This window comes from Panulirus ornatus, chromosome 64, assembly GCF_036320965.1.
Source record: "Panulirus ornatus isolate Po-2019 chromosome 64, ASM3632096v1, whole genome shotgun sequence".
In the NCBI taxonomy this organism is placed as follows: domain Eukaryota; kingdom Metazoa; phylum Arthropoda; class Malacostraca; order Decapoda; family Palinuridae; genus Panulirus; species Panulirus ornatus.
The window spans coordinates 6,557,797-6,581,652 of NC_092287.1; the positions used below are offsets into that span (position 1 = coordinate 6,557,797).

At 49.2% G+C, this 23,856-nt stretch overlaps 1 protein-coding gene across 1 annotated transcript in view; it reads right to left on the reverse strand.

Moving 5' to 3' along the window:
* The window catches only part of LOC139746224 (uncharacterized), a 107,656-nt gene extending 88,845 nt beyond the window's left edge, over window positions 1–18,811 (reverse strand). Inside the window, exon 1 of the mRNA XM_071657196.1 lies at window positions 15,241–18,811. Coding sequence (XP_071513297.1) covers window positions 15,241–17,041 — 1,801 coding nt within the window. The 5' untranslated portion in view covers window positions 17,042–18,811. The remainder of the gene's footprint in view (window positions 1–15,240) is intronic.
* Between the last annotated feature and the right edge of the window lie 5,045 nt (window positions 18,812–23,856).

The window sequence follows — 23,856 nt, forward strand, 5'->3', positions numbered from 1 at the left end:
ATGCAACCCGGTAAACAACTTTTTCAGTATATATATATATATATATATATATATATATATATATATATATATATATATATATATATACATATATATATATATATTCCTATGAGTCCACGGGGAAAATGAAACACGATAAGTTCCCAAGTGCACTTTCGTGTAACAATCACATCATCAGGGGAGACACGAAAGTGCACTTGGGAACTTATCGTGTTTCATTTTCCCCGTGGACTCATAGGAATATATATATATATATATATATATATATATATATATATATATATATATATATATATATATATATATATATTCTCTTATTATACAGACGACGCCGCGACTTGTCCTTAGGAGGAGATAACAGAGAATATCATACAAAGAGACACATTTCACAGCAACCTCCTGGCTGACCCATGCCGGGTTGACCCCTAGAGAAACGGCGACTTGACCCGTTGGGCCACGAAGGCATAACCCCTTGAGGACGTCAAGTCGTCCTCAAGAACCCCAACGAGTAGGTCAAGTCGTCCTCAAGAACCCCAACGAGTAGGTCAAGTCGTCCTCAAGAACCCCAGCGGGTACGTCGAGTCGTACTGAAGGGTTCAAGTCATCGTGCTGACTGGATTCAGGTAAAATCTCACGACGGGTAATAATACTCTCTTGATTACCATCTTAAGAGGGGGACGAACAGCTGGGCTGGACTGTGGACCCACTGCCGCAACCAGGATTCGAACCTAAGCGCTCCAGGAGCACCAGGTGAATCGATATTACCATCATCCAGCTGCACTGGCGTATGTATCCAGGCGGCTGGAGCATCGTCCAGCTGCACTGGCGTATGTATCCAGGCGGCGGCAAGAGCGTCATCCAGCTGCACTGGCGTATGTACCCAAGCGGCTGGAGGGAGCGTCGTCCACATACGCTGGCGTATGTAACCAAGCGGCTGGAGGAGCGTCGTCCACATACGCTGGCGTATGTAACCAAGCGGCTGGAGGAGCGTCGTCCACATACGCTGGCGTATCACAGCCACAACGTCATCAAGGTACCCTCCCAGGTGTCATCCGCTCTTGTCGCACCGCTCTGATAAACTCATCTCCCCACCGCATAACAACCGCTCCCCTTCTCCCCAGACATTACCTCCCTCCTCCCCGTGCCACTTTCACCCTCCCTCGCGGTTACCTCCGCCAGCCAGGTTCTCTGCTCAGGCCTTCTCCCAATGTTCTCTCCCCAGTCATCACTTCCTCAAGTGGTTGTCTCTCCAGTCAGTACTTCCTCAAGTGGCTGTCTCCCCAGTCAGTGCCTCCTCAAGTAGCTGTCTCCCCAGTCAGTGCCTCCTCAAGTAGCTGTCTCCCCAGTCAGTACCTCCTCAAGTAGCTGTCTCCCCAGTCAGTGCCTCCTCAAGTAGCTGTCTCCCCAGTCAGTACCTCCTCAAGTAGCTGTCTCCCCAGTCAGTGCCTCCTCAAGTGGCTGTCTCCCCAGTCAGTACCTCCTCAAGTGGCTGTCTCCCCAGTCACTACCTCCTCAAGTGGCTGTCTCCCCAGTCACTACCTCCTCAAGTAGCTGTCTCCCCAGTCAGTGCCTCCTCAAGTGGCTGTCTCCCCAGTCAGTGCCTCCTCAAGTAGCTGTCTCCCCAGTCAGTACCTCCTCAAGTGGCTGTCTCCCCAGTCAGTACCTCCTCAAGTAGCTGTCTCCCCAGTCAGTGCCTCCTCAAGTGGCTGTCTCCCCAGTCAGTACCTCCTCAAGTGGCTGTCTCCCCAGTCAGTACCTCCTCAAGTGGCTGTCTCCCCAGTCAGTACCTCCTCAAGTGGCTGTCTCCCCAGTCAGTACCTCCTCAAGTAGCTGTCTCCCCAGTCAGTACCTCCTCAAGTAGCTGTCTCCCCAGTCAGTACCTCCTCAAGAAGCTGTCTCCCCAGTCATCACCTTCCAGTGGCTATCTACCTAGTCTCCCCAGTCATTAACTGTCCAAGTGTCTGTCTCCCCAGTCATTACCTCCCAAGTGGCTGTCTCTCCAGTTATTCTATCTCCAATTAGTTGTCTCCCCAGTCATTATCTCCCCAAGTGGCTGTCTCCCCCGGGCATTCCATCCCCGAGTGGCAGTCTCCCCAGTCATTACTTCAACTGACAGTCTCCCAGTTCACTATCTCCCCAGTCACTACCTCCCCACGTGGCTGAGACGTCTCCCCAGTCATCATAACTCCCCGGGAACAACTTTCTCCCAAGCGAGACTACTTTCCGACCCAATGCTTCCTATTAGCCCTTCTCTTTCTCATTCCTTAACTCCCACAACTCATCTCCCCACGACCCGGTCAAGGGGGAGAAGAACGTTCGGGAAAATGGACGCCATTCCCCACCAGCAACCAGTAGAGCATCAGCGTTTATCTTGGAATACAAATCATTCTTTTTTTAAACGTTCAAATGGCTCGTTCACGTCATTTACATAACCGTACATGCTTCTGGTACGCAACATGTAACGATAGAGTTTCTATATCTACTTATAACGGTAGAGTTTCTATATCTACTTATAACGGTAGAGTTTCTATATCTACTTATAACGGTACAGTTTCTATATCTACTTATAACGGTAGAGTTTCTATATCTACTTATAACGGTAGAGTTTCTATATCTACTTATAACGGTAGAGTTTCTATATCTACTTATAACGGTACAGTTTCTATATCTACTTATAACGGTAGAGTTTCTATATCTACTTATAACGGTAGAGTTTCAAAATCTTTTCTGTGTTCTGGCGAGGGCGTATATATCTCTCTGTTCTTCACTGGCTTTCAAATGCTCCTTCCCATCCAATCCAACTTACAGACGTTCGAAGCCCATCTCTATTTTCCCTTTTTCTTTATATTTCATGAGCGGAATATTTTCCCCGAATTTTAACTAGTGACAACAAGGAATGAAGATCTTCAGAAGACACAGAGACAACAAGGAATGAAGATCTTCAGAGGACACAGAGACAACAAGGAATGAAGATCTTCAGAAGACACAGAGACAACAAGGAATGAAGATCTTCAGAAGACACAGAGACAACAAGGAATGAAGATCTTCAGAAGACACAGAGACAACAAGGAATGAAGATCTTCAGAAGACACAGAGACAACAAGGAATGAAGATCTTCAGAAGACAGAGAAAAAAGAAATGAAAACGAATTATTTCCTAGTCAGTAAACAAAGCGTTTCCGGTTGATATCTTTCCTTAAATGCGACTTCCATCAGCGCTTCCACCAGGGCCAGAGAGTCTCTCTACCCGCTCGCTTACTTGCCCCCTCGACCACGACCATGGGACACAAACGTGAAGGAAAAAACCCCCCACAAAACCTTCGGCTTGATTTATATGAAGTGTGTTCATCAACGGCCAGTCTGGCCGCCTCTGGCAACCCCCCCTAAACCCCTCCAACCCCCTCTCTCTCTCTCATGACGTATGATCACCACACCACCCCAACCCCACACTACCCTAACCCCTCCAGCGGCCGCCGAGCCGCGTTCGTGACGTCAGAGATTAACTTTGAAAATGACACAAGCATTTCCAACAACCCCCAACCCTCCCCCCCCCCCTTCTTCTGTAACCCTCTAGCGGGAATTACGACACATGTTGTAATGTCCACTCCTACGCTCCCGCTCCCTGAATGTGGTTGTTTCTATTCATTCGCAATGATGAACTTGTGAAATCAGTTGCGAAATCCAGGGCACTGATAGGGAGGTGGTGGAGTGGCAACAATATACTCGCGTTCGAATCTCTCTCTCTCTCTCTCTCTCTCTCTCTCTCTCTCTCTCTCTCTCTCTCTCTCTCTCTCGTAACCGATAAAGTCAATTTAATTCAAGCCGGCTATTATGCCAAGTAAAGACACAAAAATGAATTACCAGTTTTATGTTGCTGATACTAGAATATAATTCAAGTTGTGGGCAACTGAAATATAAACCCTTGACAGTGGCAGAGGTGAAGGTACAGATTTGACGTAGATGGGGTAAACAAAATTTGACAGAGGGGGTAAACAAGACTTGGCAGAGATGGGGTAAATAAGACCTGACACAGATAGGGGTAAACAAGATTTGACGTAGATGGGGTAAACAAAATTTAACAGATGGGGTAAACAAGACTTGGCAGAGATGAGGTAAATAATACTCGACACAGATAGGGTAAACAAGATTTGACGTACATGGGGTAAACAACATTGGAGACAGATGGTGGGGGTAAACTGTCCCATGAAAATGTGGCGTGTGAGTCAGGCAGCGGCGGAGGAGGAGAAGGAGGGTAGCATTGTGGTGGTGAGTGGGTTCAGTCCTTATGATGCGAGTGTTGACACGTCCTTTCCCCAACCACTGTGGTATCCTGTCAAGGAGGGGGAGGGAGGGAGGACTCGAACCCCGACAATACGACAGCGACGCTCACTTACTCCTGTCCTTGAAGCGGGCAATATTCTACCCTTCTTCATCCAACCCCTCCTCTCTCTTACCCCCTCCGCACTAAATAAATAAATAAATGAATAAATAAAATAAAGGACACATGTTCTTATACACTTCTTTTCCTGGTGCAACACACCAACACCTTCCTGAACCAGAATTGGACATCGATCACCCAGCGACTCACCCCCTGTAATGGTGGGTTTTTACGCCTCGAGCGCTTTTTAAGTGTACCGAGCTTCGCTCTGACCTTAGCAAGAAGAGAGGCGTTCTTTCCTGTCCCGCGGTGCGTTTCGGACACAGCGAGGCGACCCCCGAGAGAGAGAGAGAGAGAGAGAGAGAGAGAGAGAGAGAGAGAGAGAGAGAGAGAGAGAGAGAGAGAGAGAGAGAGAGAGAGAGAGAGAGAGACCTCCATCCTGACTACTTGGTGGCAAACATCCTTGCCCTATTTGGTCTCCCCCCGTCGCCTGGTACTCCATTCTTACTCACCCAAGTCTATACATCTTGAACGCTCGACCCTCTTCAAGTACCGAACGTGGTGCGATCGCTGAGCAAGACGGCAAGGCATGTCCCGAGCCTTGGAGATTCTCATCAAACATTAAAGGGATCGTAAGAGGAGGGTCGTCGTAAAGTTGATCAAACCTTAGAGGGGTCGTAAGAGGGTCGTCGTAAAGTTGATCAAACCTTAGAGGGGTCGTAAGAGGGTCGTCGTAAAGTTGATCAAACCTTAGAGGGGTCGTAAGAGGGTCGTCGTAAAGTTGATCAAACCTTAGAGGGGTCGTAAGAGGGTCGTCGTAAAGTTGATCAAACCTTAGAGGGGTCGTAAGAGGGTCGTCGTAAAGTTGATCAAAACCTGGAGGTGGTCGTAAGAGGAGTGTCGTCGTAAAGTTGATCAAACCCTGGAGGTGGTCGTAAAGGAGGGTCGTCGTTGTTGAACCCTGGTTACCAAGGCTCTATAATATAGAGTCTATAGAGACATCGTCCCCAAGGAGGAGGTGGTTGAACCCTGGTTACAAAGGTTCTATAATATAGACAAAGGCTCTATAATATAGAGTCTAGAGACCACGTCCCAAGAAGGAAGAGGTGGTTGAACCCTGGTTACAAAGGCGCAAAGGCTCTATAATATAGAATCTATAGAGACATCGTCCTCAAGGAGGAGGAAGAGGTGGGGTCGATACATCGTACACACAAACTCACGTAACTGAAAGGGTTTCAAGTCGTGGAGATTCATGTCGACTTTTCCATTGGAAGATGCACGGTAGGAACGGCCGTTGCCCGGGTAGTTTCCCCCTGGCTTTCTCCTGCTCTTCCTGGCCAAACGCCGTCAAGGGCGTCGACACACTTGAACACACAGGACGAGAGACCCTTATGGTCAAGTACCTTATGTGATTGGACACTCTTGTATGACCCCCCCAGTCAAAGCTTGTCTTGTAGTTCCAGTGTGTGTGTGTGTGTGTGTGTGTGTGTGTGTGTGTGTGTGTGTGTGTGTGTGTGTGTGTGTGCGTGCGTGTGTGGCGTGTGTGTGCGTGTGTGTGTGTGTGTGTCTACACCAAGCACGTACGGACAGTCCTTGGGCCTCTCTCTCTCTCTCTCTCTCTCTCTCTCTCTCTCTCTCTCTCTCTCTCTCTCTCTCCTCAGAAACGGGTCTTGCCCTCACCTTCAGCCACCGCTTGAGGAACGGGCCCGAGACTACCCATAAGCGAGGGTTCGAGACCTCATCCCTCCTCCACCTGCAGAAGGTGACGAAGGCCCCGGCCACGCTCACCGCTCGTAAAAGCTCCTCACTCTACACCAGCTCGCGAGGCGCGTGCGTGATGAGGGGGAGCGGGTGGGGGAGCCTCACTACCCCTAAATCGAAATCGAGGAACTCATCTTTCTCAACAGGTGTCGCGGCGGCGAGAGAGAGAGAGAGAGAGAGAGAGAGAGAGAGAGAGAGAGAGAGAGAGAGAGAGAGAGAGAGAGAGAGAGAGGAGGAGGAGACTTGAAACCTTCGTCAGTCGTCGGACTCCAAACCCATCGCCTCCCAACGAACACAAAAATGTCGTCGTGCTCTCCGTTTTCTTCAACTTCCTCCTCCAAAGCACTTCTTTCAAAGCAAAGAATCTTTTTTTATTATTATTTTTTTCCCCCTAACGCATTTCTAATCCGTTCTTTTATGATTTCAATCATTCATGGCATTCAAAGTGATACTGACCGATGGTCACAGCCCGGGGGGGGGGGGAGATAATTGTGGCGTGCTCTTTGTATTGAACAATAAAAAAAACAAAAAATATTCCGGATGTTATCAAATTGTTATTAATGTTTTTGTTTACCTCTATTAAGGCTCTGGTCACGGACAACAGTCCTTGCGAATGCCTAGCCTTAAATTCAACACGAACATATATATATATATGTGTGTGTGTGTGTGTGTGTGTGTGAGAGAGAGAGAGAGAGAGAGAGAGAGAGAGAGAGAGAGAGAGAGAGAGAGAGAGAGAGAGAGAATCTTTGGGGGGGAGGAGGAGGCATTCAAACTCCTGCCTTCTCAGAAATCATCAGTTCTTCCATGCTGCCAAAACAAGACTTCAAAACATTCACTACTGGTTTTCAGACACACACACACACACACACACACACACACACACACGCACAAAACTGTTTATCTAAACACGACTGTTAATGGTTTTTACAGCGAGGGATGCGAAGGATTGACTGCCAGGACCTGTTTTTCCTGTAAGGTGTCTGAAGTGGTTAGAACTAGTCTTTATAAATACACCACGAATCCAAGGCTCCGAGTCCCACAACTCAAGCGAACACGACTCCACTCTTGCCCGCACGAATACGTTCTCGTTCGTAAAAGGGCATAATTCCTGGCTCTGTTCGTATGTATGTATTTGCTCCACCACCCTCCCATCACCAAGGTTGTTGTTGTGGTGGATACATCGTCGCATTATCAAAACAAGGACACAAAACAAGTACACATACGCCGATATATATATATATATATATATATATATATATATATATATATATATATATATATATATATATATATAGTTGCTCCGACAGATCTTGTGGTCGCTACCGATGCCATACACACACACACACACACACACACACACACACACACACACACACACAGGAATCGCAAACTTTAAATAAAATCGTAAATATAATAACTAATAGAACATCCTGTGGCGGGTTCCACTTTCCTTCACTATACGCAGTTAGCACATTATATATATATATATATATATATACATATATATATATATATATATATATATATATATATATATATATATATATATTGGAAATGATCACAATATTGCGCGTGATCAAGATATTCCTATGAGTCCACGGGGAAAATGGAACACGATAAGTTCCCAAGTGCACTTTCGGGTAATAATCACATCATCAGGGGAGAGACAAGAGAGAAACATAAGTCAGTTGATATACATCAGACGAAGCTAGGATGCCATTTGGTAAATATTCTCTCCATGTGACCAAACCATTTCAAAACACCCTCCTCTGCTCTCTCAACCACACTCTTTTTATTACCACACATCTCTCTCACTCTATTATTACTTACTCGATCAAACCACCTCACACCACGTATCGTTCTCAAAACATCTCATTTACAGCACATCCACCCATATTCCATATGGCAAACCTGGCATTTATGCCTAAGTATACAAATGATGTCTACTAATACCACGACCTAAGCCTTACACACAGACGTTCAAAATACTGATCAAATACCATACAAGATAATTCTATATCAAAATCCTGGGGGGAAATAAAAGGCATTTTTGAAGGCGCCGTACATTCGCCTCACACCAGCCTCGCGACAGAACCAGACAGAACCACCATAGCCTTCTTGGCCCAAGTGTGGATAACCGCCACCAAAGAGGGCCTCTGCCTCTCCCCCTAACAAGATCAAACTAGTTTTACCCCGAGACCAGGCGCGGCTAAACCCCCGGCAAAACCCCGACCGAGCTGGTTCAGCCAGCCCTCTGTGGCGACCTTCAGAATCATAAATACGCCATTACCACCACCTTCCTTAGGGCTTCAGTCGAACGCGGGAGACGAACGAATGCCATAGGTCAAATGTGGACCAAGAAGTAAATCACATATGAACGAATACGGATGAGACACTGTGTTATAACAACAATGCCCATTTTCGCCCGCGAAATTGGCAATGGCTAACAGTGATACTGAGAAATCAAGCCATCATTTATAAGACAAGAGCCTTCGCACCAACCAACCCCCCAACCTCCCCCACAATTATTTTTTTTTTTTCTTCGGACACCTTCACACCCCCCCCTACCAATTATTTTCCCATAAAGAACTGGCAACTAAGAAGAGGTTTATGACGCACAAGCGAAAGGCTACCACATAGCAAGGCTGCAGAATGGTTTTCTACTGACACAATTACAAAAATGTTGGTATACGGTGCATTTTAATGAATTAACTCGTCCAATTTCCTCGTTTTTGTGTTCATTCTCTCCCTCATTTTCCTGCTTCGTGTACGAGAGTTGCCCTCCAGCAACGCGGCAGCGTCGCGTTACCCAACCGTTCGCCCGCGCCAGACGTACGACACAAGGTGCACCTCCCCCCTCCCTCCCCCAACAACTCTTCTTCAGTAGCCGCTGGTGTTCAAGGGTCACACACAACGATAGCGAACGTGGTATTACAAATTATCTCGAACAATCTCAAGAGGATGTTCGTGTCTCCTCTAATCTGGTGGTTTTATAACTTTAAGTTGGCGGGCCTTAACGACCCTGGGCGGCGGGCACACAGTCCGCGCGCCACAGTATGGGTTCCCCCGCGCGCGCCTACACGACACATTAAGATAACCTTAGCATTTGTGTTATCAACAAGCCCGCTCAAAAACGAAGGTGTTTAGCAGATGATTAACAGATACTGGTGGCTTCTACGGTGCCCTGTGGATGTGCAAATTAAACAATACATTCAACAGGAAGAAAATATCAGTATTTTTGGAGTGGACGAACCAACTTCGGCTGACTATGTATGTCTGGCGGCTCACACAGACTGGATCATCATCGCGTCCATTTTTCCTCATTCTCCTCTTACGTCATCTTATAAAAATATGGATAATACTTTAAATGCTTTCATTATGATGGTGCAATCCGGGTCACACCTGCAATACAGTCTGTTGCAGGATAATATTCAATATCTGCAAGGCTCCCATGAACCTCACAGATACCCAGCTCTACCACAGCCATCCCCTCAGACGATAGTCCTACCACAGCTATCCCTACTGTCCCCAGCCCTACCACAGCACACTCTCCTGACCTGACCCGTCCTACCACAGCCATCCCTCCAGAACCCCAGTCCTACCACAGCAAACCCTCCTGCCCACAGCCCTACCACAGCAAACCCTCCTGACCCCCAGTCCTACCACAGCAAACCCTCCTGACCCCCAGTCCTACCACAGCAAACCCTCCTGAATCCCAGTCCTACCACAGCAAACCCTCCTGAACCCCAGTCCTACCACAGCCATCCCTCCACATCCAAGCCCTATCACAGCCATCCCTCACAACAACGACTTCGCAACCCCTGCTACTGGCAGCACCACAGTCATTCCTACAACACCCCCTTTTCTCCTTAGCCTCCAACCCCTGCCGGCCACCCAGTCCTATCACCGCCAGTCCTCTAATGGGGTCGAACCTTCTCTGGTTGGCTTTCGTGTGTACACATACGACACTGGACACAAAACCCTGTGCCAGGGGCCATGCTTGGGATGAAGAAAGGAGAGACGATTCTTCTCCATTCTGCTCCTCAAAAACTCCATGAGTACAACAAGTTCCTCCGAAGGACGGTTCCAAGACAGAGCATCAAGTGAGTTGAAGCCTAGCCTCTGTCACGCCGGAGTCTGGTCCAAAAATAACTATCAAGGTGTTTTCCCCCCTCCTCCCCCATCTTCCTTGGACGCATAAGGCACAGATAACCTGGTCTTGCTGTGTCATTTCCCTCGTCCAATACCTCCCAAGATCCTGCCTTGATATCCGGAGCCTACCAGCGGTGACAAATGAGATGAAAATAAAGTAGGAATGGACACAAACGGGTTAAGAGACGAGATTTAGTCGGACGTTTCGACTTGGCAAAGGTTTTCCGCGCGAAGGGGGGCATGACAAGGAGGAGACTCAGGAGACAAGGAAGCGTCGGTCAATTTGCCGTACGCCTCGACGTCATCCTACCCCGAAGTCGCTCGCCCCAGCTAGGTGGGTTCTGGCAATTCTGTCCACTCATTCGCTGCGATCTTGACCGCTAACCCTGACCACTGGATAAAACCAGCTTTTATGATGCTGGACACTTCCATGCTAAAGCGCGCAGCTTCTAGAGCTTTCCTAACCTGATTATTAACCCCTTCGCGTCATATTCTTGCTTCGTCCTTATTAGCAATATTCTGTCTGTATACATCTACATCTCTGACGCCCGTTCCTATTAGCAGCTCCCTCCCTCCCTCAAGGGCGTGGCCACGGCAACAGAGAGTCCCTCCATAACTTGCGAACTCCCGCGCTGATTCTTAGCCTTCTGTGTCTCAACCTTAATAGGACGTGATGTTGCACTGTTCTCTCTGCGAAACCTTCGAGCGGCTTACCAATGATAAGAGCGTTCACATCTGCCACATGGAATACTGCACACCCGACACATTCCTTGCCGCCACCCTAACCGCTTGGTTTATATCAAACGGCCACACCAGTTTTCTCTCCCGACTATGTGGCAATAACTAAACATTTTTTTGTTAGTATGAATCTCATAAACGAGTTTCTCTCGCGTCGGAAAATGCGATGAATTTCTTGCTGTATGTGGAGACGCTCTCTCCTCGCCACTCTCTCTTCCACCTCTCCATCATTCTTCCCGCCTTGTTCTCCAGCCTTAGTAGCTGTCCTCTGGAGGTAGTCTAGCTAGCATGAGGAAAGCTTCAATAAAGCATTCTACTTCTTTTCGAGGCTCCTGACTTCAAAGTCTTCGTTCAGGAGGACTTGCGTGGTGGCACATCCCCTCCACCAGTTACGAGAAGCAGGGACTGCAACAACAACGTGACCAACTTGCCGACTGCTGCAACCCCGAAGCACAAACCGGCAGCCGCCACTCACACCCCCAAAGGAGCAGCGGCGGCACGCGCCATCCACACGTACCTCCTGCAGGCGCTCCATACAAACCCGCGAGCCACGCGCTTCCGCCATGTGCACCTGCTTCACCTCATGCACCGCCGGGCCCCTGCCAAGCCTGTCTCATACACCTCACCCAAATGCACCTGACCCCCCCACCACTCCTACCACAATCCTACACTTAAAGAGTATTGCTATGCCTTGCCTCCCGCTCTGTTTCATGATTCATATAATTCCAACCCATAAGAACACCCATATATATATATATATATATATATATATATATATATATATATATATATATATATATATATATATATATATATATTCATTTATTTTATCTATTTTACTTTGTTGCTGTCTCCCGCGTTAGCGAGGCAGCGCAAGGAAACACACGAAAGAATGGCCCAACCCACCCACATACACATGTATATACATACACGTCCACACACGCTCATATACATACCTATACATCTCAGCGTATACATACATATACACACACAGACACATACATATATACACACGTACATAATTCATAGTCTACCCTTATTAATTCCGTCGCCACCCCGCCACACATGAAATAACAGCCCCCTCCCCCAGCATGTGTGCGAGGTAGCACTAAGAAAAGACAACAAAGGCCACATTCGTTCACACTCAGTCTCTAGCTGTCATGTGTAATGCACCGAAACCACAGCTTCCTTTCCACATCCAGGCTCCACAGAACTTTCCATGGTTTACCCCAGACACTCCACATGCCCTGGTTCAATCCACTAACAGCACGTCGACCCCGGTATACCACATCGTTCCAATTCACTCTATTCCTTGCATGCCTTTCACTTTGTCTCTGTCTCCCGCGTTACCGAGGTAGCGCAAGAAAACAGACGAAAGAATGGCCCAACCCACCCACATACACATGTATATACATAAACGCTCACACACGCACATAAACATACCTATATATTTCAACATATACATACATATACATACACAGACATATACATATAAAAACATGTACATATTCATACTTGCTACCTTCGTCCATTCCAGTCGCCACCCAGCCACACATGAAATGGCACTCCCCTCCCATCGCATGTGTATTGCACCGAAACTACAGCTCCCTTTCCACATCTAGGCCCTACAAAACTTTTCATGGTTTACCCAGACGCTTCAAATGCCCTGGTTCAATCCATTGACAGCAAGTCGACCCCGGTATACCACATCGTTCCAATTCACTCTATTCCTTGCACGCCTTTCACCCTCCTGTAGGTTCAGGCCCCGATCGCTCAAAATCTTTTTCACGCCATCTTTCTCCCTCCAATTTGGTCTCCCACTTCTCCTCGTTCCCTCTACCTTTGACACATTTGTCCTATTTGTCAATTTTTCCTCACTCATTCTCTCCATGTGACCAAACCATTTCAATACACCCTCTTCTGCTCTCTCAACCACACTTTTTATTACCAAACATCTCTCTCACCCTTTCTTTACCTACTCGATCAAACCACCTCACGCCACATATTGTCCTTAAACATCTCATTTCCAACACATACACTCTCTTCCGCACAACCCTATCTATAGCCCATACCTCGCAACCATATAACATTGTTGGAACCACTTCTAACATACCCATTTTTGCTCTCCGAGATAACGTTCTCGCCTTCCACACATTCTTCAACGCTCCCAGAACCTTCGCCCCTTCCCCCACCCTATGATTCACTTCCGCTTCCATGATTCCATCCGCTGCTAAATCCACTCCCAGATATCTACAACACTTCACTGCCTCCAGTTTTTCTCCATTCAAACTTACCTCCCAAATGACTTGTCCCTCAACCCTACTGTACCTAATAACCTTGCTCTTATTCACATTCACTCTCGGCTTTCTTCTTTCACACACTTTACAAAACTCAGTCAACAGCTTCTGTAGTTTCTCACCCGAATCAGCCACCAGCGCCGATTCATCAGCAAACAACAACTGACTCACTTCCCAAGCCCTCTCATCCATAACAGACTGCATACTTGCCCCTCTCTCCAAAACTCCTACATTCACCTCCCTAACAACCCCATCCATAAACAAATCATACAACCATGGAGACATCACGCACCCCTGCTGCAAACCAACTTTCACTGGGAATCAATCACTTTCCTCTCTTCCTACACGTACACATGCCTTACATCCTCGATAAGAACTTTTCACTGCTTCTATCAACTTGCCTCCCACACCATATATCCTTAATGCCTTCCACAGAGCATCTCTATCAACTCTATCATATGCCTTCTCCAGAGCCATAAATGCTACATACAAAGTCATCTGTTTTTCTAAGTTTTTCTCACATACATTCTTCAAACCAAACACCTAATCCACACATCCTCTACCACTTCTAAAACCACACTGCTCTTCCCAAAGCTGATGCTCTGTATATGCCTTCACCCTGTCAATCAATACCCTCCCATATCATTTCCCAGGCGTACTCAACAAACTTATACCTCTGTAATTTGAGCACTCACTCACCTTTATCCCCTTTGCCTTTGTACAATGGCACCATGCATGCATTCCGCCAATCCTAAGGCACTTCACCATGAACCATACATACAACGAATAATCTCAACAACACAGTCACTCCCTATCTTAAATAAATTCCAGTGCAATATCAGCCATACATAATCATTTGCCTGCAGGCTAGGCTAGCCTATGTGAACGTTAGGTCTGATCAAAATAATATATACATTTCTTTCCGAGTACAGAGAGGTGTTCGACATTTCCTCAGCCGCATTAATTAAGGCCAAGGCTCCAACAATACACCTTAAATGTATGTTTTTTGAACTTGTAAATTGTATTACTAATAATTCCACCGATTAAAAAAAAAAATTGTAATTTTCATTTTGTTTTTACCGCTCGTAGCATGACCGTAATGACAATCTGTATCAGGAGCGTCGTTTTCTGCCACACCAACCACGGGACATGAAAATGAAAACGGAGATACACAGTATATACATATATATATCTAATTTTCTGTATCCGGCCGGAAAACACGTATTTTCCAACAATCGTTGGAACATTCCATCGCTTGGGAGTCAACTGGACTATTCGTTGTCAAGCTTTGAACCCACGCAATTTGGAAGGGCTACTATGTAACTCTACGTCCAACTTGTCTCGCACGACCAAAAGGATCAAATCAATATGTGAAGCGGAAAAAAAAAGAAAAAGAAAAAGATCTACGATACATTTGAAGATTCCCGCCCTTTCTCTCAAGCGTACGACGACCACTGTTGATGGCGATCATCATAAACACCTCCCTTTAAGATGTCGCAACGGTACGAGCTTTGGGTACGACTCCTACTGCGACCCTGTTTGACTTGGGTCCCATTAACGGCGTGACGTTTGAGACAAACCCCTTCAAGGAGGGGTGGGGAGATCATGTCAAAGGTCACGCGAAATCGTGAAGTCATGCCATACCTCTCGCTCTCTCAAGGGGGTTAAAAAGGACTCTTCCCGCATTCGTCGTAAAGGGTAAAGAAAGAAAACGTTTCGAGGCATAGCATTGTACTACACCCATAACTTTTCCGACAATGTCCACATGACGGCAGGGAACTTGAAGACGCTTCCTGCAAAGGATACGTCTACGCCTGGCGACTGCTTCTACTGCGACGGAATGTTTCACAGCTGACAATAGAAGACGAGAATCAAGAGAGCAAGAGACGTGAGTTGTGACATGCGATGGACTCACCTAATGTTAGGAGAGGCGGCGAGGTGGTGTTCTGTGGCCGGAGGAGGGTGCGCAGTTGGAAGGGGTGACCCTTGTTGCCGGCCTCGCACGACCCTCCTGCCAGCGGGCTGCCGAGCAACGGCTTCAGACGGGAGTTGACCGTCGACGTCAGGGCGCATCCCGCATAACGTCCCCCCTCCACGAGACGGTCGTAGTCCACGTGGTACGATCCGACCCGACAGACTGGTCGCGTCTGAGAGCTTTCTTTTAAGAGATGGTTCAGCAGGGGTTGCGAACCCATCTCGGTCGGCTTCGCGGACTCTCTCTCACCAACCATGGTTTGCCCTAGGTAGGTGAGATCCCGAGACTGGTCGGGGGTGTGGCCAAGCACACGAGCCACACCTCGACCGTCACTAGGTGTATGGGCCACACCCCGAGCCTGTCCACGAGTCACACCCCGGGACTGGCCGGGAAGCTGGGTCATACCCCGGGATTGGCCGGGATGATGGGCCACACCCCGGGATTGGCCGGGATGATGGGCCACACCCCGGGATTGGCCGGGATGATGGGTCACCACAGCCCGAGATTGGCCGGGATGATGGGCCACACCCCGCGATTGGCCGGGATGATGGGCCACACCCCGCGATTGGCCGGGATGATGGGTCACACCCCGGGATTGGCCGGGAAGCTGGGTCACACCCCGAGACTGGCCAGAATGATGGGTTACACCCAGGGAGTGTTGACCAGGGTGGTGGGTCACACCACCAGCGTGTTGAGGTGTGGGTTGGATGACGCTCCCCTGATGGCCAGAGGGATACGTTGCACTTCCCATATGGCCGGGCAAGTATCCAGGGGCCGCCACACTTCGAGTCTGACCGGCTGAGGGTAACAGTCCACCGTGGGTCAATGTCGTCTGGAGCAGACCCTGAAGTTGGTACAGGTCATACGCGTCCCCCTGAGACGGGCTCGCAACACTGAGGAGTCCCTGACTCTGCCCGTACGATAAGGGCGATCTCGGGTGACCGCGCGCCTCGAGATACGACGGAGTCCTAGAGTCCGACACGGGAATCATCTGGGCTGACCACGACAGATCCAGGGCAGCGCCGTCGCGGCAGCGTTTGGCCGGCGTCCGGAGGGTTTCGCTACTCTCGCACAGCGACGTGTCACCGTCAGGAGATCGGCTCCGTTTCCTGCCGGAGAAGGTCATGCTCCCAACCAAAGGTTCATCTTCGAGAGACACAAAGGAATGAGGCATTCTGCTAAATGCTGACAACGTCTGTGGCGAGTCGACACTAAAGCTACTGGGGGAACTGGCGGTCAAGTCACTAGGGGTACTTCTCAGGATCAAAGTGGGTGACAGGCGGTAAGGATAGAGCGGATCACTAATCTGCAGGTGGGAGTCCTTCTCGGGGCGGGAGGCCGTAGGACGCGTCTTGCTCTGGAAGTCATCCAGGCCCTCGAACTTCCCCGATAACACAGGAGAGACTGGCGGGAGGTCCGGGAAGTCCCTCAGCTTGAGGAAGCTCTGGTGGTCAAGCTCACAGCCCGTCTCCTGCCTCGGCCGCTTCTTTGGGTGTAGTCTGGCTAGCGGTGAGGGGCAGTCCTCAGGGTCTCCCTTATTGCCATGATCCATCGGCATTAGAGGCGGCATGGGCTTGCAGATGACCGTGGACCTCGGGGTCTCCTCCATGTTCACCCTTGAAATGATGAAGGACTTGAGTTTGGGAGTGTTGCCTTGGTCCCGGAATGAGGAGAAGGTGGGCGATTGAGGAGACCGCACCTCCGTGTTCTCCAGGCTAGTTTCGACACACATCTCCGCCATCGCTGTTGTCACAGGTCTCCAGAAAAGGTGGAGATATGTAGAAGATGGTGGCGAGGTACTGAGGATGGTGTGTGAGTGTGTGTGTGTGTGTGTGTGAGTGTGTGAGTGTGAGTGTGTGTGGAGATATGAGTAGGGGTTGATGACACTTAGGGTGAGGTTGGGGAGCTACTGTGTTACCTCAGCCTGAGGCTACTGTCTTTGCCTCACGAAAAGTCATCACAAATGGAACCCTTTACACACTTCCATCACTAAACGAACTTTTTCCACATACATCATCACCATCAGATGCACTGCTTGGGGGGCACTCTATGCGCCACCGTGTTCAACACGCACAGTCGACCTTTCCAATAGGTTTACTGGGAGGCCCATACTCACACAAGAGTCCTCCTCACTACATCATGACACTAACAACACTGACCACAACGCATGTCAATCTTGCTGCGTTCACTTCACGCTCACGGTTCCCTTTTGGCAAGTCCCAGAAACCGTGGACGAGGAGGCTAGGCGGAGCGCTGGCTGGCCACAGGAAACCAGGCACTCCTCACTCCTGTGGAGGCCAGAGCCACACTAGCACTCGACCACCGTGTATCCTCTCTCGTCCACCACGGCAATCGGCATGGCACTGATAACACGCCTCAGACCTCGACACATGGACACCCAGGTTATCTCTTATCATGGCCGCTCCGGCTGGAGGTAGAAGGGTTAGTCAGTCAGTTGTGGCGATGATAAGGCCTACAGGGGACGCCGGCCACGCCTCCACACGGCAGAGTTTTCCGAAGAAGGGTGGAGGAAGGACGGACGGGAGATGAGAGGGGGGTGTTCGGTAGGGCGGCGTTCTGACACAAGCCGCTGGAACAAGCAGGAGGCGCTTGCGGGACGACGAGTTGAAGGTCACGGAGAGACGGGGGTGTTACAACAACCGAAGGGCGTCTCCCTAGATCGCCTCTCGTAACCTCAGTAAGTCCCAGCGGGCCAGCCAAGTGTTGCGCGAGGGGGTAAGACACGACGGCCTTAGCCTTCTTGATTCGGGGTCAGTCGCCCGGCACGACGGTCGGCGTCCGGCTAGGCTCGTCATGGGGTCTCGTGGCGACGCCGCTGATAGAGAGGGACCCAACACCAGCGCCGGCATGGTCCAACTAACCCGACGGACGGACCGCTGCCAAGGACGAGGGGGCCGATCTCAGCGAGGATGGACCGCTGCCACGGACGAAGGACTGGGCTTACCAAGGATGGACCGCTGCCACGGACGAAGGACTGGGCTTACCAAGGATGGACCGCTGCTACGGACGATGGGCCGATCTCAGCGAGGATGGACCGCCGCCACGGACGATGGACCACGATCACTGAGAGATGGACCATGACCCGCTGTGAAGTGTACTACCCCCCAACCAAGGGGCCAGGTTGCAGGTTCAGGCTACGTCAAGGTCTGGTCAAGCTTAGGTTCACCACCAGGATGAGGCGTGGTTAGCTTTGACAGGGCGTGGTAAGGCTTGACGGGGCGTGGCTAGACTTGACTGGGAGTGGCTAGGCTTGACTGGGCGTGGCTTGGCTTATTGGACCGTGGCTAGGCTTGACTGGGTGTGGCTTGGCTTGACGGGAAGTGGCTAGGTTTGACTGGGTGTGGTGGCTTGGCTTGACTGGGCGTGGCTAGGCTTGACGGGACGTGGCTAGGCTTGACGGGACGTGGCTAGGCTTGACGGACCTTAGCTAGGCTTGACTGGGTGTTGTGTCGAGGCTAGACGGAGGGATGATACGCCTGACAGGTGGTCTACAGGCTTGACGGGTGAGGCTAGGTTTGACGGGACGTGGTCTGTCATGAAGAGGGGCGTGGACGGGCTTGACGGGGCGTGGTCTGTCTTGACGGGGTGTGGAAGGGCCCGATGGCTTTGGCGAGAGACTACGAGACACGTGTCTGAGGAGGAAAACAAAGAGACAGATATTTAGTGGAAGGGAAAAACGTAGACTCTGGTGATGGTTAATGTAATTCAAATGACAGTCGTAAGGCATCCAGCGTCCTACAGTAGACTCTGGTTATATAAGTCTACCATGAAGAATACACCGAGGAATATACTCCGGGAATATACTCAACGTCATTTGTCTTGGGTCAGTGTTGTATGACAGTATACTCACACCCCCAACCCAAATAGGGTCTGATATGCGAGTATAACCTAGCCATATAACCCTGATAGAAACACCGGTCTGTGGTTATACCATGACAGTATACTCTAACCAATGGACGATTACATCAGTACCATGAACTGCCCTCAGTATGCTCCCACCATGATGTCACTGCAGCTCCCACCATGATGTCACTGCAGCTCCCACCATGATGTCACTGCAGCTCCCACCATGATGTCACTGCAGCTCCCACCATGATGTCACTGCAGCTCCCACCATGATGTCACTGCAGCTCCCACCATGATGTCACTGCAGCTCCCACCATGATGTCACTGCAGCTCCCACCATGATGTCACTGCAGCTCCCACCACGGTGTCACTGCAGCTCCCACCATGATGTCACTGCAGCTCCCACCATGATGTCACTGCAGCTCCCACCACGGTGTCACTGCAGCTCCCACCATGATGTCACTGCAGCTCCCACCACGGTGTCACTACAGCTCCTACCATGATGTCACTGCAGCTCCCACCACGGTGTCACTGCAGCTCCCACCATGATGTCACTGCAGCTCCCACCATGATGTCACTGCAGCTCCCACCATGATGTCACTGCAGCTCCCACCATGATGTCACTGCAGCTCCCACCATGATGTCACTGCAGCTCCCACCATGATGTCACTGCAGCTCCCACCACGGTGTCACTGCAGCTCCCACCATGATGTCACTGCAGCTCCCACCATGATGTCACTGCAGCTCCCACCACGATGTCACTGCAGCTCTCACCATGATGTCACTGCAGGATACAGGGCCACAGACAGGGCCCGGCGGTTGGAAGAAGGAAAAGAAGCCCACAGACCTTTCTTTGCAACAGTGAAAAGGAGGAAGGATTACAGTGTCTGTATACACAGTACACACACACAAATGTCCGGCGTGGGCTCTGGTTAACACGTTATCAACATTACGATCTCATAAGTCCTTTTCCTTATCTTATAATACCCCGTTTCCTTACCCTCTCCCGGTTCACCCGAGACGTTGCTCAACACCAAACCCCTGTGGGGTAACCCAGGGCCTTCTCCCACCTCCGTAACAGACTGTCACGCCTTGATCTGTGCACTGAATCGTTGCTACGGCTTATCTCATAAAAGATAAAGGAGACCTATTGAGAAACGTGTTGATTGCAGGGTTTGAGGAAAGAAAGGGGTTGGGTGCACAAGGCTCATCACCATATCAGTGATCCACGTCATGATAAAAAGAGATAATGGGTCGTCCTTCTGGGAGATAAAGAGTGAGAGACGCATTTCGAAGAGCCACGTTAAGTCTCTCATCCCCCGAAGGAGCCTATACTTCCCTGCTACTGGAGGCAGAGCAGCCTAGGACTTGCAGGACGGGGCCTTCAGAAAGAGGTCCTGGGTAACATCAGCCGGCTAGGATGCTGTTTTGTGGGGTTAGGGGGGTAGTGACAGGAATGAATGAAGGCAAGCAAGTATATGTAAATGTGTATGTATATAAATGAATGAAGGTAAGCAAGTATGAATACGTCAATGTGTGTGAATGTAATCTCTGCGTATGTATACGTATGTGGGGTTTTATGTGTGTATATATTCCTATGAGCTCACAGGGAAGATGAAACACGATAAGTTTCCAAGTGCACTTTCGTGTAATAATCACAGCATCAGGGGAGACACAAGAGAGGAATATAACAGTCAGTTGATATACATCAAAGTGACGAAGCTAGGACGCCATTTGGTACACATGTGATTGTCCATATATATATATATATATATATATATATATATATATATATATATATATATATATAAATATATATATATATATATATATATATATATATATATATATATATATATATATCCTAACAGTCAGATGAATCTATTCAGCCTTTTTCTTTTCTTAAATACTGGGAAATAAGTTGATGGATGCCTTCATAATGCATATCATTAACCTAATTAATATTCTAATAATAAAAATAACTGTTCTGGAAAATTCGACATCCTTCCACCAATAACCTTACGTTGAATTCGTGACCTGAGAAATCGACATTCGTGACCTGAGAAATCGACATTCGTGACCTCAGAATTCGACATTCGTGACCTCAGAATTCGACATTCGTGACCTCAGAATTCGACATTCGTGATCTCAAAATTCGACATTCGTGACCTCAGAATTCGACATTCGTGACCTCAAAAATCGACATTCGTGACCTCAAAAATTCGTCATTCGTGACCTCAGAATCAGACAGAAGTGTACACCAGTTCTCTAACACCACTGAATTCCTCACCAGTGTCGCCTGGCCAGTAGTAACACCACTTAATCTAACACCACTGGCCAGTGGTTACACCACTTAATCTAACACCACTGGCCAGTGGTTACACCACTTAATCTAACACTGACATCACCAAATGCACAAACGGTTCCCAAGACATGCGCCATCACCATATACACACACACACACACACACACACACACTCCCTTACCGCCTTCGAAGTCGCCACAACGAATAGTCGTGTGAACTATGGCTGTGTCACACACACACACCCACACACACACACACACACACACCCACACACATACACACACACACACCCACACACATACACACCCACACACACACACACACACACACACACACACACGTTGCGTACGTATCCACAAAGATATTCGCAGCTGCAATTCAAGTCTATTGGAACCCGGAAATAACAAATAAAAAATGTAAGGCAACTGAATATATATATATATATATATATATATATATATATATATATATATATATATATATAGATAGATAGATAGATAGATAGATAGATAGATAGATATAGATAGATAGATGGATAGATACACAGATAGACTGATGGATAGATAGATAGGCGAATAGATATGGTTGTACAGACTGGAGGAGGGAGTCGGTCACTTAGCGTCACATGACACAGGTGTCGAGCACTGGTGGGAATCCGTGGGTTCGAACCCTGCAAAAAAAAAAAGGAGAGAAAAAAAAAAAAAAAACGCGTTTTCTGAACCCACCTTCTATCCCGTCATGTCCTATGACCCATCATGCGTCATGGCGCTACGCCTTTCTGGGGGGCAAGAGAGAGAGAGAGAGAGAGAGAGAGAGAGAGAGAGAGAGAGAGAGAGAGAGAGAGAGAGAGAGAGATGGGGGGTGTCCATGACACACTACTATCAAATCGGCAGAGTTATGCCCAAGATACGTTATCGCCCCAGTGATAACAGACACGAGAAATGACACCTTTTCCTTCCCCCCCCCCCCCCCCCCCCTCCCCGAGGAGGAGCGCGCGCGCGCGTTTTTTTTTTTTTTCGTTTTTTCCCCCCAAGGACTACGGCCGGGCCGACCCCACTGGGGGGGGGGGAAGCTGCCAAGATGTGGGTGTGTGTGTGTGTGTGGAGGTGTATGCGTGCGTGTGGAGGTGTGTGTGTGTGTGTGTGTGTGTGTGTGTGTGTGTGTGTGTGTGTGTGTGTGTGTGTGGAGGTGTGCGTGCGTGTGGATGTGTGTGTGTGTGTGTGTGTGTGTGTGTGTGTGTGTGTGTGTGTGTGTGGAGGTGTGCGTGCGTGTGGAGGTGTGTGTGTGTGTGTGTGTGTGTGTGTGTGTGTGTGTGTGTGTGTGTGTGTGTGTGTGTGGAGGTGTGTGTGTGGAGGTGTGCGTGCGTGTGGAGGTGTGTGTGTGTGTGTGTGTGTGTGTGTGTGTGTGTGTGTGTGTGTGTGTGTGTGTGTGTGTGGAGGTGTGTGTGTGTGTGTGTGTGTGTGTGTGTGTGTGTGTGTGTGTGTGTGTGGAGGTGTGTGTGTGTGTGGAGGTGTGTGTGTGTGTGGAGGTGTGTGCGTGCGTGTGGAGGTGTGCGTGAGTGTGGAGGTGTGTGTGTGTGTGGAGGTGTGTGTGTGTGTGTGTGTGTGTGTGTGTGTGTGTGTGTGCGTGCGTGTGGAGGTGTGTGCGTGCGTGTGGAGGTGTGTGTGTGTGTGTGTGTGTGCGTGCGTGTGGAGGTGTGTGTGTGTGTGTGCGCGTGCGTGTGGAGGTGTGTGCGTGCGTGTGGAGGTGTGTGTGTGTGTGTGTGTGTCACGGGGCCAGAGGGAATACAAGCCAACGTGGCAGGTCAACCCAGGTCAGCCATACACCGTGGTGGGTGCTGGGAGGCCATGATGGTTAAGGGCGGGGTCTGGTCAGAGCATGGCGCGCGCGCGCGCTCTCCCTCCTCCTCCTCCTGGAATTAATTTCTCGTACAATAATAACATTATCTACCTTCCTCATTCTGCTATGTAATTTACTCATGCTAATCATCAATTGGGCCAGTATACGAACTGCCCAAATGAGGGGTAGGGTGGTTAGCGCCTGTCGCTCAGGCAATACTAATATTAAACGATAACTGAAAAAAAATTAAAAAAAAAGAATGAAAAAATTACGTTAAAAATTCTAAATAAAACTTTCCTTGGGGGTGGGGGGGCTGAACAGCTTACCCGCCAGCTTTCCTGGGGGGGGCACAGCTTACCCCACCAGCTTTCCTGGGGGTGGGGGGGAACAGCTTACCCCGCCAGCTTTCCTGGGGGGGGGGAACAGCTTACCCGCCAGCTTTCCTGGGGAGGGGGGGAACAGCTTACCCCACCAGCTTTCCTGGGGAGGGGGGGAACAGCTTACCCCACCAGCTTTCCTGGGGGGAACAGCTTACCCCGCCAGCT